The sequence below is a fragment of the Erythrolamprus reginae genome, chromosome 1 (assembly GCF_031021105.1).
Source record: "Erythrolamprus reginae isolate rEryReg1 chromosome 1, rEryReg1.hap1, whole genome shotgun sequence".
In the NCBI taxonomy this organism is placed as follows: Eukaryota; Metazoa; Chordata; class Lepidosauria; order Squamata; family Dipsadidae; genus Erythrolamprus; species Erythrolamprus reginae.
In genome coordinates this window covers 246,501,970-246,515,520 of record NC_091950.1, presented here as the reverse complement: position 1 = coordinate 246,515,520, position 13,551 = coordinate 246,501,970, and the positions used below count along the sequence as shown (strand labels likewise).

At 41.1% G+C, this 13,551-nt stretch overlaps 1 protein-coding gene across 2 annotated transcripts; it reads right to left on the bottom strand.

Moving 5' to 3' along the window:
* Nucleotides 1–5,864: 5,864 nt before the first annotated feature.
* SPATA24 (spermatogenesis associated 24) lies at nucleotides 5,865–13,118 on the bottom strand. 2 transcript variants are annotated; one of them, XM_070738351.1, is made up of 6 exons: nucleotides 12,914–13,032; nucleotides 9,303–9,368; nucleotides 8,892–9,022; nucleotides 7,926–7,996; nucleotides 7,535–7,637; nucleotides 5,868–6,569 (listed from the first exon to the last, which is right to left on the bottom strand). In XM_070738351.1, exons 1-6 carry the CDS (start codon nucleotides 12,983–12,985, stop codon nucleotides 6,479–6,481), a joined length of 534 nt encoding a protein of 177 aa, XP_070594452.1. In that variant the 5' UTR covers nucleotides 12,986–13,032; the 3' UTR covers nucleotides 5,868–6,478. The 2 variants fall into 2 exon arrangements, with proteins under 2 accessions (XP_070594443.1, XP_070594452.1); XM_070738342.1 differs by lacking the exon at nucleotides 9,303–9,368 and having other exon boundaries at nucleotides 5,865–6,569; nucleotides 12,914–13,118.
* Nucleotides 13,119–13,551: the final 433 nt, after the last annotated feature.

Genomic DNA, 13,551 nt, shown 5'->3' with positions numbered 1-13,551 from the left:
CTTGTGTGCTGGACTTTGCTGCTTTTTCACGCCTTTGAAACCAAAGCAGAGCAATGTGTGTGTGTGTGTGTGTGTCTCCCTTCATTGGAAGAAGAAGGGGTGTGAAGTTTCTCCACAGCTGCTGGCTAAGTACTTAATGACTGCTTAAGGGAAATTGTACAGACTACCCAGTTGTTTTGAGAAGAGTGCTCTTTGCAATACAAAAACGGTGCTTAGTTTATTTTGACTTTTGTGATAAAGAACATTGTTTTGAATTTTCAAATGTATGTGTGTCTGAAATTTGTATCCTTGAATTTTTGGGAGGCTTCTATCAGAGAGCCTGACAGAACAATTACGGTATACATTTTTCTGATCATAGATTTAATACATTTTAAGGTGACTTTGTTTTACAACAAATTACCTCAGCATGTAATAGGAACTTACTGGCCTCAAAAGGGGCATAGAAGCTAAAGACGAATAGCATTTGGAAGGGAAACTGTGGAAATCTCAGTCCTATAAACCAGACTGAAAAGTACAAATATACAGTATTCTGGAAGGCAGGAGCAAGCCACTTCTTGATTGAAAACTAGATGAATATCCCATATAAATACAGAGTCAAGTTTAAGAGTCTTCTCCTTTTTTAAAATAATGGAAACAGTGCATTCAAAGCTATTTTGAATGCTCATGAAAGAGCTTTAAAAAATCTCTTTGGGTTACCTTAAGCTAAATTTTATTCACCAGGACTGAGGAAATTTCAAGATACCTACTTACTTTCCCTATTATCTTCTGCTTAATTTCTCATGTTATGCTTTGTTACTGTTACTGAGTCTTTCGTTATATAAAAGTGTTGAATATGTTTTTCAGTGGCAAAGTTGAAAGTTTATTCCAAACAGAATTAGCAACAAAAACTCTATTAGTAAGTACAGTGGTACCTCGGTTCTCGACCATAATCCGTTCTAGAACTGTGGTTGAGAACCGATTTGGTCGAGAACCGAATTAATTTATCCCATAGGAAATAATGGAAATGGATTTAATTGGTTCCCAGCCCATTGACTTGCTGGGAACCAATTAAATCTACAGTATTTCCTCCATTTCCTATGGGATAAAGATCTGAGGGGACGGGGTGAGAGGGAATGGGAGTCGGAATCCTGACACGCCCCTCCTGGCTGCCCTCTTAACAACTGCCCAGTCTCTACCTTGTAACTGCTCCACGCAGCAGGAAGGGTAGGGCTGGCTACAATACCGGCAGCTTCGGGGGAGCTACTTTCCTCAGCGTTCAGTTGGTTACCTACAAGCAGCTGCAGCAATTTTTTCTTTTCGGCGGTGGCGGCTCCGGCGGCTTCCGTTCGAGGAGCAACAGCAGCATCAGGAACGTCACGTGAAGGGAAGCCGCTGGAGAAATAATTACCTCTGCTGGCTGCTTTTAATTAAAAGTCTCGCAGGGAAACTGCTGGATTATGGTAATGAGCCAACATACGTTCCCTCTTGTCGGGCTCCCGTGAAAAGGTTAGCTGACATCAAATCAGCGACGTTGACAAGGTGCAAGGAAGCCATTTGGGCACAACACCCGTCCCTCACCAGTCTCGCTTAGGGAGGGGAAGAGAGGAAGGAAGGGAAGGAAGGGAGGGAGGGAGGGAGGGAGGAATGAAGGAAAATAAAGGGAAAGAAGAAAGGGAGGGAGGAAGAAAGGAAGGAAAGAAGGGAGGAAGGAAAGAAAGAAGGAGAGGCCAGAAGAAGAAGGGTACCCTGGAGACTTCGCCAAGCGCAAAGCCCGGAACTAAGCGCTGGAGCTGGAGGGAGGAAGGAGATTTTCCCCAGAAGTTCCGAATTAGCAATAGGGTAGGAAGGAATGAAGGTAGCCCTCCTTCTGCTCCGTGGCTCTAAACTCCCTGCTGCCTCCCCCCTCAAGGATGGGACAGAGCAAAGGGGAAATCAAGGGAGAGCTTTTCCTTGCCCCCCACCACCCAACACCTTTTTCTTCCCTCCAAAATGCGACGTCGATTCCCAAAGTCTCGCTTTCGTTCCACCAGAGGTTTGAGAGCTGACGGTTCGGCCTTGTGGACTGCGCTGCCGTGCGCCCTGAGCCCCAAATGCCAAACGCTAAAAGTTTTCTCCCCCCTGCGCGGTTTGAAGGGAGAGAAAAGCTCCTCGGAGAAGGCCCCGCGCGTGTTAAGAGGGCGGCCAGGAGGGGCGTTCCGACTCCCATTCCCTCTCACCTCGTCCCTCAGATCTTACACTTACATACTTAGCTTGCAGCTGTGAAGCAATTCACAGTTCTTCTTCTTTCACAAAGTGAAACACGCTTTGCTCTGGTTTAGTTTCAAAGCGGGGAAAAAGGTCAAAATCAGTAAAGCAGTCACAAAACACAACGATCAGATAATCCTCCATAATGGCCAAACCCACAGGCTGCTATTTATAGCAGCCTCACTAATTACCACAGCCCCACCCAACCACAGGTGGCCTCATTTTCTTTGATAATAATCTCTCAGTTGTTGTTGCTTATGCATCGCTCTCTGCATGTGTGGCTGTATCATTAACTCTTGTTCTGAATCCAAGGAGGAGCTAGATAATTGATCTCCTTCTGAGCTGTCTGCCACACTCTCCTCCTCCCTGTCACTCATGTCTTCTTGGTCAGAGGAGCCTTCATCATCAGATTCCACCGGGGGGGGGGGGCAAAACAGGCCTGCAGCATGTGGATGTCTCCCCCACATCCACAGTCCTGGGGCAGGAGCTGGGCCAGAGCTAACCACAACACCTTGATACTGAAATGTAGCCAACATAATTAACTGAAGTTTACCTGGACACTGAATGAAATGGCTGATTCACATTGGAGAGATCCAATGGGTTTGTACCTAAAGAGGGATCCAGAAAGGTTTCAACTTTTCAACCCTTATATAAAATATCCCTCTTATATTCAATATCCATAAAATAGCAGATATTATTATTTTTTCTCTTCAAACCAACCAGCAGATAAACATAGATATGTGTGTATCAGTTTACAACACGTGGAATGAGACACAACAGGCGGCACTTAGTGGAAACTATAGCAAAGTTTGTTGTTTATTTATTTTTTTCCAAAAAGGGGTAGCAAAGGAACAGCAGCAGGTGCTAATCCACTACAGCCATGCCAAGATCATGCTACTGGATACTCTGGGTCAGACCAGTTCACTAATGGAGCTAAATTTAAAGGCTTGGGAATTAATTAAAAAAACATGTAAATCTCATGACAATTTAAGGTAAACACAGTATATTAACTGAGGTTTTGAAGAACCAGAATCCAAAATGTTAAGCAGAATTGTTCTCAACTCAGACAACAACTCCGCCATTCATATAAATCAGGGATGTAAGATCTAAGTACAGTAAGTGGGGAAAACCAATTCATGAGGATCATATATGAAATAAAGGCCAGGTGGTGGACATTTACAGTGGAACCCCGACATAAGAGCTGCTCTACTTAAGAGCAACTCGAGATAAGAGCTGGGAGGGGAGAGATATTTTTGTTCTACTTACAAGCCCAAATTCGAGATACAAGCGCCAAGGAGCTGTCTCCTGAAGCCAAACGCTAACTTCCGCGTTCGGCTTCAGGAGACAGCTGCGAAGCGGCGCGCGTGTTTTAAAAGGTTGCAGCCGGCCTGGGGGGCTCGGGGGGGTGCTTGCAGCTTTCTTTCTTGCTCTTTTTCTTTCTCTCTTTTACCTTCCCTTCCTCTATTTCTTCTTTTCTTTCTCCTTCCCACCTTCTTCCCTCCCTCCCTTCACTCATTCCTCTCTTACTCTCCCCTTTCATAAGTTTCCTTGCTTCCTTCCTCTGTTCCTGTCCCTTCCCTCTTTCCTTCCTTCCTTCCCACCCTCCGTCCATTCATTCACCCATTCCTCTCTTGATCGCTTAAAGCCGGTCCCTGGTGCAAAAAGGGTTGGGGACCTCTGTCCTACAGGATTGGGTGGCAGAGAAGTTGAACATATGTAAATTTAAAAGTTTAAGAAAGTTTACAAGTTAAGTGAAAGAAACTTCATTATTCATTTATATGTACATGTACATTTCTTCATTAAAAACATGTCTTTCTCCATAATTTAGACTAACTTTGTGAGTTTTTTGAGGGCTGGAACCAATTAAAATTATTTACATTAATTCCTATGGGGAAAAGTCGTTCGAGATAAGAGCTGCTCGACTTAAGAGCCCAGGTCCGGAACGAATTAAACTCGTATCTCGAGGTACCACTGTACTGGGAAAAGGGCCAGTAGAGACTAAATAGAAATTGACTATTTCTGTCTGGAGCAGATTTCACTTTATATTGTCTCCCTGTTATCTACCTATAACTGGTACATTACTGTATAAGTGAGTTTAAGACACACTTTTCACTCCCCAAAAAGTGGATGGAAATGTTTGCGCGTCTTATATTCTGAATATTGCTGTGGTGGGGGGAAGGAGGTTGGTGTGGTGCCGATCAGCTGTTCTAGAATGGGCAACGGCAGCAATGAATGGGCGCTTAGGTGTGAGTGGCGAATGGGTAATCAGTGGCAGACGAGCCACGGCAATGAACGGGTCAGATGAATATCGGATGGATGCTAGGAGGCAGATTTCCCCCCCCCCTTGTTTTCTTCCCCAAGTGTGTCTTATAGTCCAAAAAGTATGGCATATACCATATTTTTCGGAGTATAAGATGCACCGGAATATAAGATGCACCTTAGTTTTGGGGGAAGAAAACAGGGAAAAGAATCTGCTTACCAGGTATTCATCTGGCTAGCATCCTTAGTCCGGACAGCTTCAGCACATTATTTGACCCCCTGATTAAGGGCTTAATTTTTTTTTAATTCTCTGAGAGTAACAAGTAACAAGCAACAAGCTTGCAATCCAGTAAGAGCTGGGAACATCATTAGCACCTGGAAAGAAACATTTGAAGCAAGTAGAGCAATGGGAAAAAAACCCTGCGAAGACTTAGGGCTTGGAAAACATTCTTCTTTGAAGAGAGTAACCATGAACCATGGGGGCATTAATAGCACCTGGTTAGGGCTGGAAAGAAATATCTGGAGCAAGTAAAGCAATGAAAAAACCCCCCTACAAACACAGGGCTTGGAGAACATTATTGGCAGAGTAACAATGAAAGAGCTTGCAAGCCGGTAAAAGCTGGGAACATTGTTAGCATCTGGTTAGGGCTGGAAAGAAACGTACTCAGAGCAAGTTAGAGCAATGAAAAACACTCTGCAAAGACTTAGGGCTTGGAAAACATTCTTCGCAGAGAGAAACAATGAAAGAGCCTGCAAGGTAGGAGCTAGGAAAAAGGCTAGCAGCTAGTTAGAGCTGGGGGGGGGGGGGAGCTACATTCAGAGTATAAGATGCACCCAAATTATCAGCCTCTTTTAGGGAGGAAAAAGGTGTGTCTTAAACTCCAAAAATAGGGTAGGTTTGTAAATGTGGTAAGCCAAAATATACTACTTCTCCAATGTATACAGTAGTGTCTTCAAAATAGGGCATATCTACAGGAGATGTAATCCAGACATATTACTTTGATTATTTGAATGACAAGAACCTCTTTTCTAAGATAGAGAAAATTAGAAAAAAAAATTCTTATATTCTGTGAAGTACTATATTAGGGATATCAAACTCACAACGTCATGGTGGTGTCATGTGATGTATCAGGACTTTTTCCACCTTTGCTAAACTGGGCATAGGTGTGGCCAGCATGTGATGCATCTGATCCATGGGTAACACATTTTCTAGCCCTGTACTAACTAAAATAGTTAGGGTCCTCCTATCAGAGGTCTGCCTTCTCATTATTAGATCTTTATATTTGCCTGGTTGATTCTTCTTCATCTGAAAAACTTTTCAAATCCGCAAAACTGTTCAAGTCCTTTCTAGAGATCGTGGAAAATTCAGAAGCTCATTTCTTAGTGCAACACTTCTAATTTAATTGCTTATATATTTCACACAACATAATGAATTGGGATAAGGTAGTCTTTTATTGCCCTTCCCACCAGGGTTTTACTTACTTTCCCTACTGGTTTGCATCTCATCAGAAGTGCATGTTTTTTTAAAAAACAACGTGCACTTCGTACAAAAGACCCTCTGCACATGCACATAAGCTTCTGCAAATGTGCAGAGGGTTCTTTGCAAGCTGCTTTCAAGGGGTGGCAACCGGAGAACCAGTTGGAGAGGCGTGGCCAGCTGGCCATCACTGCCGGTTCAGCGAGTGGGGACAAATTTCTGCCAAAATACAGGCGGCCCGGTCTGACCCGGCAGCAACCCACCACTGCTTCCCATCATTAATTATGTTACTTGATAGAAATTAAACAAAGCATTCAAGAAATAGCATTTCAGAACAGCTCTGTTGTATTCCCACTATTTTAGACAATGCATAAATAAAGGCTGTCCAATTTTGGCCCAATAAAAAGAATGAGAAATAAAAACTTGATGTTTTATGAATTTTTCAGTAATAAAACCTGAGAAATCCTTTAGAGAAGAAAAACAGTCCTAAACTGGTAAGTCCAGGGAATGCTTCTGTAGTTACTTAATTTTTTTCTTGAGCCTTTTTCCAAGTACATTTGCTATGTAACTTTCTTGTTGCATCTGTATTTTTAATTCAGATGCTTGTTTCCTGCAAAACAACAATAATACATAACCATTAACAGTAGTAAGAGCCCCTACCCACATGATGCTGGGGTCAGATCATGTATGAAGACTAAATTTGATATACCGGTATTTAATAAGTTAAAGAAATAAATAGATGAATGTACCCATGCAAAGTCCTTCTCAATACATATATAATTAAAAAGATTATCACTCCTACTTCAGAAAAAACAATATATAGATGTTTACGTAGTAATGGAGCTATTTTAGTTGTTGTAATAATCATAAATTATAGGGAGAGGGAGGAAGGAAGGAAGGAAGAAGGGAAAGAAGGAAGGAAGGAATGCCATTGGCATATGGCAGCGTGCACAATGCTGGACATCTCTTAGTTTGCCATATTGTTGCAAGATGAATTGTACTGGTTTCCAGCTTCTTTCCAGGTGCAATTCAACCTTTAGAATGGAATGGAATGGAATATAATTTATTGGCCAATTTATTGGCCAAGTGGATAAAGCCAGATTATTTATGGGACTGTGGCTTTCTGCCCATCCCACTAGTCAGATATGGTCTAAGATGGGCAGCCGTACAAATCTAATAGACAAGCAAGCAAGCAAGCAAGCAAGCAAGCAAGCAAGCAAGCAAGCAAGCAAGCAAGCAAGCAAGCAAGCAAGCAAGCAAGCAAGCAAGCAAGCAAGCAAGCAAGCAAGCAAGCAAGCAAAAATCAAATACATACATATGTACATATGTACATACGTACATACATACATAGATACAATTTCAGTGAATATGTTAAAGTATTTTAAAGGAGGAGTCTCCAACCTTGACAACTTTAAGACTTGTGGATTTCAACTCCTAGAATTCCTAAAGAGCTCTGGGACTTGAAGTCCACAAGTCTTAAAATTGCCAAGTCTGAAGACCCCTGTTTTAAAGTATTTGTCTCCTACTGAAGTTAACAGTGAATAATAAAAAGAAATCTCAGCTTGAGGTACTTACTTTAAGATTTGCTTTTGCTTGTTGACGAAGTAATGCAATTCCCTGATTTCATTTTCTTTGCAGCTTAGAATATTTTCCTGCTTCTGAATATGGGTTTCAATTTCTACAATGGGAAGTTGGGAGTCATTTACGTTTTCCTCTACCTAAGTCTCAAAATGCACAGCAGAATCAATCCATTTATGAGTTTCAATGAGCAGAGCTGTTTCCCTTCTTAACATGCTCTTAGAATCCTAACCTTACATAGCAAATTTTAAGAGTTGTGTGCCTAAAAAAATTAAGCAGACTGATCCTATTGCAAGGTAGATATTATTTGAAAGTGTTTAGAAGTGTTTCACTAAAAAAATAATAATCAATGTGCCTTTCAAACATTTCAACTTTCTGTTAAACTTACCTGTACATTTGCTTTTAAGTTTGTCTTTCTGAAGTGATTGTTTTAGCACTTTACTGTTTACTTGAGAAAGTCTACAAGACAAGTAACAACAAATCGGTTTTATTTACATAGTTGATGTAACAGAATTATTAACTATTGAGGAAATAGGGATTCTGGGTAACATGAATTGTAACACAATATCACTTAGAATTTAGCAGATTCATGTCTGAAACTATCAAATTGTCTGACCTGAAGAGCAATTTGAATTACAGATAGGCCTAAACTTAAAACTGTAGTTGAGCCTGGAATTATTGGTTGAAAGTCATGCTGATTGTTTAAGTGGGTCATCGTGTAATTGACCCAATATTTGTTTGTTTGTTCAATTTCTATGGCTGTCCATCTCAGTCAATGACTCTGGGTGGCTTACAATTGAAAAAATATATATTAACTAAAAATATGAAAAACATTTTAAAACAATAAAATAGTAAAACTAATAGACCGCTAAAATGTACAAATTTAATACATATAGGAGCAAGATACTTGACCACTTAGCAATATAGCAGGAAATGGGGTCTTTGATATATTCAGCACCCAAGCCTCAGGAATATATCCAGGATTTTGAGCCTTACAAAAGGCTAACAGAGTTGGGGCCACACTAATCGAATTGTACCTGGAAATACACTGGTAAACAGTGCACACTGGTTCCTGCCAATCAGCTTAAAAGTCTGTTGTGAGAATTGGCGCAAGACTTACAGTTAGGGGTCACCACAACATGAGGAACTGTATTATTAAGGGGTCGCGGTATTAGAAAGGTTGAGAACCACTGATTTAGATGATCATAGATGCTGCCAGGAGAATTAGAAGGTGAGAAAAGGGCAAGCGTTGGCTCCCATAAGATAGACTATGCGATGACTAATGAATGAATGAAATAATTCACCCCAGACAAACTATAAAATCACTTCTATTCCCACCAAGTTACAAGCTTACGCCTGGTCAAATGCTTGTTTCTCCCACTCAAGTTGTTTCGACAAAATATCAATCTCTCCTAGGGCAAACTGCAGGCGTTCAGACGTTATGGCTAAGGTATTCTTTGTCTCTGCATGTTCTTTCTCTTCTTTCTGCAAATTAGAGTACAACTGAAGAATGTGCGTTACAGACTAAATGTTAGCCACCACATATCATGTTTGTTCTCACCAACTTTCAAGTATTCAAGTAAAATTGAAACCATAATAATCTTACAGTGTAATTCTTACCATTGGAAACAGTAACAATACATGTAAAGTTTACCTGACATCTAGGATACAACTTTCAGATATCAGAGAATTTTTTTTCTTATATCTGTCTTACATTTACACAAGAGAAGAAATACCACAGATTAGTAACTGGAAGCTTACACACCTCGAGTTTCTTCACAACAGTGTCATATTCCTCTTTATTTACTGAGTTCTCTTTCTGTACATTTATCTATAAAAAAGTTACATTTTGTAAATTATTATCTGTATATAATAATCTTATCATTGGATCAGATCTCAACTATATGCAGTTAGATGTTGAGCTGATTATACTTAAGCACATCTAAATATAAAATCAACCTGTTTGTTTCAAAAATTGTTATCTATTTTAAATTGCTACAGCTATGTTCACACAATATGGCTGACTAGGATTCCGTTACTCCAGTGAGTTAACTGTTCGTGGAAGTGCATGACTTTGGACCTCTCTCTCACACACACAGTTGTCTTCATGGCCTTTTAACTCTGACAGTATGTGCAAAGGAAGAGGTTTCTCACATCCTTTTTAAATTTTATTTTCATTTAGCATACACACAAACACAAAACATCTGCAATGGCCCAAATGGGATGGGAACCTCTTTAGATAGTCAAGAAACCATTCATTTCTTTTGTACATCTTTTTAAAAAAATCATTATGTTGCTCACCAGGCAGAACTGAAAGCAACAAGAATGCCCTGAGAATCCCCTTTTTCATCGGGCCTACCATGTTGTCTCTTGAGATCCACAAAGGAACAATTGTCGATAACCTACATACCCATCAGCTGTTTGCACAATGCAGACAACCAGATGAGAGGATGAGTTTTTTGACCGTACTCTTCAGCATAGCACGAACAAAGGAATTTATTTGAGTGTTCAGCTCAAATGTTACATATTTGGGGTAGATCCAGGTGTGGGCAGCAGCCAGGACGGGGTGGAATACAGTTCAGTGGAAATTTATTTATTTATTTATTGGATTTGTATGCTGCCCCTCTCCAAGGACTCGGGGCCGCTCACAACATAAATGAAACTGTGTGCCCAGCTCCAGCTGACCATCCCACCCTCCCACCCTCCTTCTCGGAAAGCGGCAGGGAGACCAGCACCGGCAGGAGTTGCAGGGGGCCCATTTCCTCCTCCATCTTTTCTCAACAGCTGATTGGCACCCATTCGCCTAGCTACCCAGCCTGAGGCGGGGAGGGGGGGGCAACCCAGGAAGGAGAGCGGGGGAAACACGAAGCAAATTGTCACCCCAGAGAGCGACACTGGTGAGATTGTAAGTCATTTGAATGATGATCATTCAAGCCACTCCCACATGGTCACATGGCATAGCCACTTCTACCCGGTCACATGACCATCAAGCCACACCCACAAAATAAGCCACACCCACAGCCGCCCCGAGTCTACAGAGAGGGGCGGCATACAAATCTAATAAATAATAATAATAAAGTGTGGCAGTAAAAATTTTGGCTGCCCATTACTGGGTAGATCCTTAAGAGTCTAAATGTGTCCTACATACTATTACTATATTATAAGAATGACAAAAACATGCTCAAATGATCAGTGTTTCCAGAGGTCTGTTTCTAGCAACGACTACCATATTCTGGCCTTTTCCCACTCTGCCATCCCTTATGTGTGAGACAGTCATCAATCACCTTTGGCAACAGGTTGAAGGACACGTCACAGCCTCTGAATGCAACGGTTCTGCTATTTATCATGACTTATAATTGATTAGATATTAGGTACTCATAACAAAACGTTGCAGAGCGAAAGACTTATATTTAGTATTCCTTTTGGAATACTTAATTCTACTGCCTATCCTTCGGATTTTCCAATTCTTCCCCAATAACCAGCATTAACAATATTTCCTGCTAAATGGCTTCCAGGCTTGAGTTTGCAGAAAAGGAAACCAGCATGAAATTTGTGGTCACTATTGTAAACCTCTAGGTTATTTGTTTCAAGTCACTGTGGTTACATCTGATTGCCCTTCATGGCAAGGAGTGGAGAATAAAAATTCTAGCAGATTTTCCACAATGCTACTTTGAAGAGCCCTCAAAAAGAGTCAAATCGTGAAAATATTTACTGACCCCTTGCATCCTGGACATAAATTGTTTCAACTCCTACTCTAAAAACAATGCTACAGAGTACTGCACACCAAGACAACTTGCCACAAGAACAGTTTCCCCCCCCAAAAAGCCATCACTCTGCTAAACCAATAATTCCTTCACCACTGTCAAACTATTCACTAAGGCTGCATTACTATTAGTATTAGTTTTCTCATCGTTCCTATCAGTCATCTCCTCCCACTTATGACTACATGACTGTAACTTGTTGCTTGTAGCCCTTCAATTTTTATTAATTAATTGTTTCCTGATTGCTTTTTTGTACCATATGACAATCATTAAGTGTTGTACCTCATGATTCTTGACAAGTGTAATTTTTCCTTTATCTACACTGAGAGCATATGCACCAATGGCAATGACCGATTCCTTTCGTGTCCAATCACACTTGGCCAATAAGGAATTCTATTCTATTCTGTTCTACCTTGAAACAATTCAGCTAAGGACAACATAAGCCAGTTCCACTCAAGGACTGAGAACATGATCAAGGGAATATCATGCAAATTTCACCAAACAAAAGGGCAAGTTAGATGTGAAATAGGGAAGAACCTTTACCCACAAGATATACTGTAGTATTTGTTCATTTTGGCATGCCTCTCAATGATTATTATTAAATTTATATGGTGCACAGCTCATAATTCGAGGCAACTCTGGCTAACTTACCACACAATAAAACATATGAACATGAAAACAATTATAAAAACTGGTTAAAATGACAAAAGGTTAAACTCCTGTATAAGTAGCCCTAGAATTACAATTGAGCCCAGAAATTATGTTGCTAAGTGAGAAATCTGTTAAATGAGTTTTGCCCCATTTTACAACATTTCTTGCCCCATTTGTTAAGTAAACCACTGAGGTTGTTAAATTAGTAACATGGTTTTTAAGTGAATCTGGCATCCACATTGACTTAGGACATAAACTGTTTCAATTCCTATCCTCAAAATGTTGTTATAGAGCACTGTATACCAAGACAACTAGACACAAGAAGAGTATCCCCCCCCGAACGCCATCACTCTGCTAAACAAATAATTTCCTCAACAGTCAAACTATTTACTAAGTCTGCACTACTATTACTACTAGTTTTACCCATCATTCCTATCACCCATTTCCTCCCACTTATGATTGTATGACTAACTTGTTGCTTGTATCCTTAAGATTTTTATTAATATTGATTGTTTCCTCATTGCTTATTTGATACTATCAAAAGCCACCCAGGGACCAAGGATGGATGCATTATCTCCATCCTGCTCCCACCAGAGATCATTGATAACTGTAACCAGTGCAGCCAATTGACTGAAACAGTGGGACAGGCTGAGATGATAGTCTCCTCTCAGGAGGAAGGAAGGAAGGAAGGAAGGAAGGAAGGAAGGAAGGAAGGAAGGAAGGAAGGAAGGAAGGAAGGAAGGAAGGAAGGAAGGAAGGAAGGAAGGAAGGAAGGAAGAAAGAAAGAAAGAAAGAAAGAAAGAAAGAAAGAAAGAAAGAAAGAAAGAAGGAAAGTCCCAAACTTCTAAATCCAGCTTTTATCAGTCAACCGCATCTGTAAGCGCGAGCGATTGAGGGAAGCTGCCCAACAAGAAGACCGGCTCTTCGCAAACCCCGCCCCACATCCCGCCCCCTCCCGCCCAACCTTTCGTCTTAGTAAAGCTGACTGGATCTCGATCAGCTCTCTCAACTGTTGGACTGCCTCTGACGACGTCATGGAAAACCGGCTTCTTCCTCCTCTGGCCAATCCAAGCTCGGAGCCCGGCGCCTCGGTGTGTCAGAGCCGTCCTCAGGGAAGGCTAATATCCCGTGCGACGCCCTGCCCGGATTCCGCTGTCAAATAAAATGGATACATAAATGAAAATAACCGACTCCTCCTCGTTTTGAATACACTCGCGAGGGCGCCTCTATTGGCTGAAGGCGCTAACGCTCCTCCTCTCAGTTCGAAAAGGGAACCCGAACTTACCTCAGGAAAACTATGTCAAAGGCTCTTTTTTTTTCAGGAGGCAATTGGGCTTTGGTTTTTTTTTTCTTTGAAGAGGTTTCGCTTTCTCATCCAAGAAGCTTTCCTGGACATAAATTGTTTCAATTCCTACCCTCACAAGTAGACACAAGAGCAGTCCCCTCCCCAAAGCCATCACTCTGCTAAACAAATAATTCCCTCACCAGTGTCAAACTATTTACTAAGGTTGCATTATTATTGCTATTAGTCTTCTCGTTCCTATCACCCATCTCCTCCCACTTATGACTATATTTTCTTTCTCTGGCTTTACATTCTTTATC

What these genes read in the sequence shown, in the direction of transcription:
- SPATA24 (XM_070738351.1), bottom strand. Translation starts at nt 12,985, where the DNA reads ATGACGTCGTCAGAGGCAGTCCAACAGTTGAGAGAGCTGATCGAGATC. An exon ending in CAGCTTTACTAAGACGAAAG is followed by an intron (nt 9,369 to 12,913) that starts GTTGGGCGGGAG and finishes ACTTTTTTATAG; the next exon opens with ATAAATGTACAGAAAGAGAA. An exon ending in CTGTTGTGAAGAAACTCGAG is followed by an intron (nt 9,023 to 9,302) that starts GTGTGTAAGCTT and finishes TCTAATTTGCAG; the next exon opens with AAAGAAGAGAAAGAACATGC.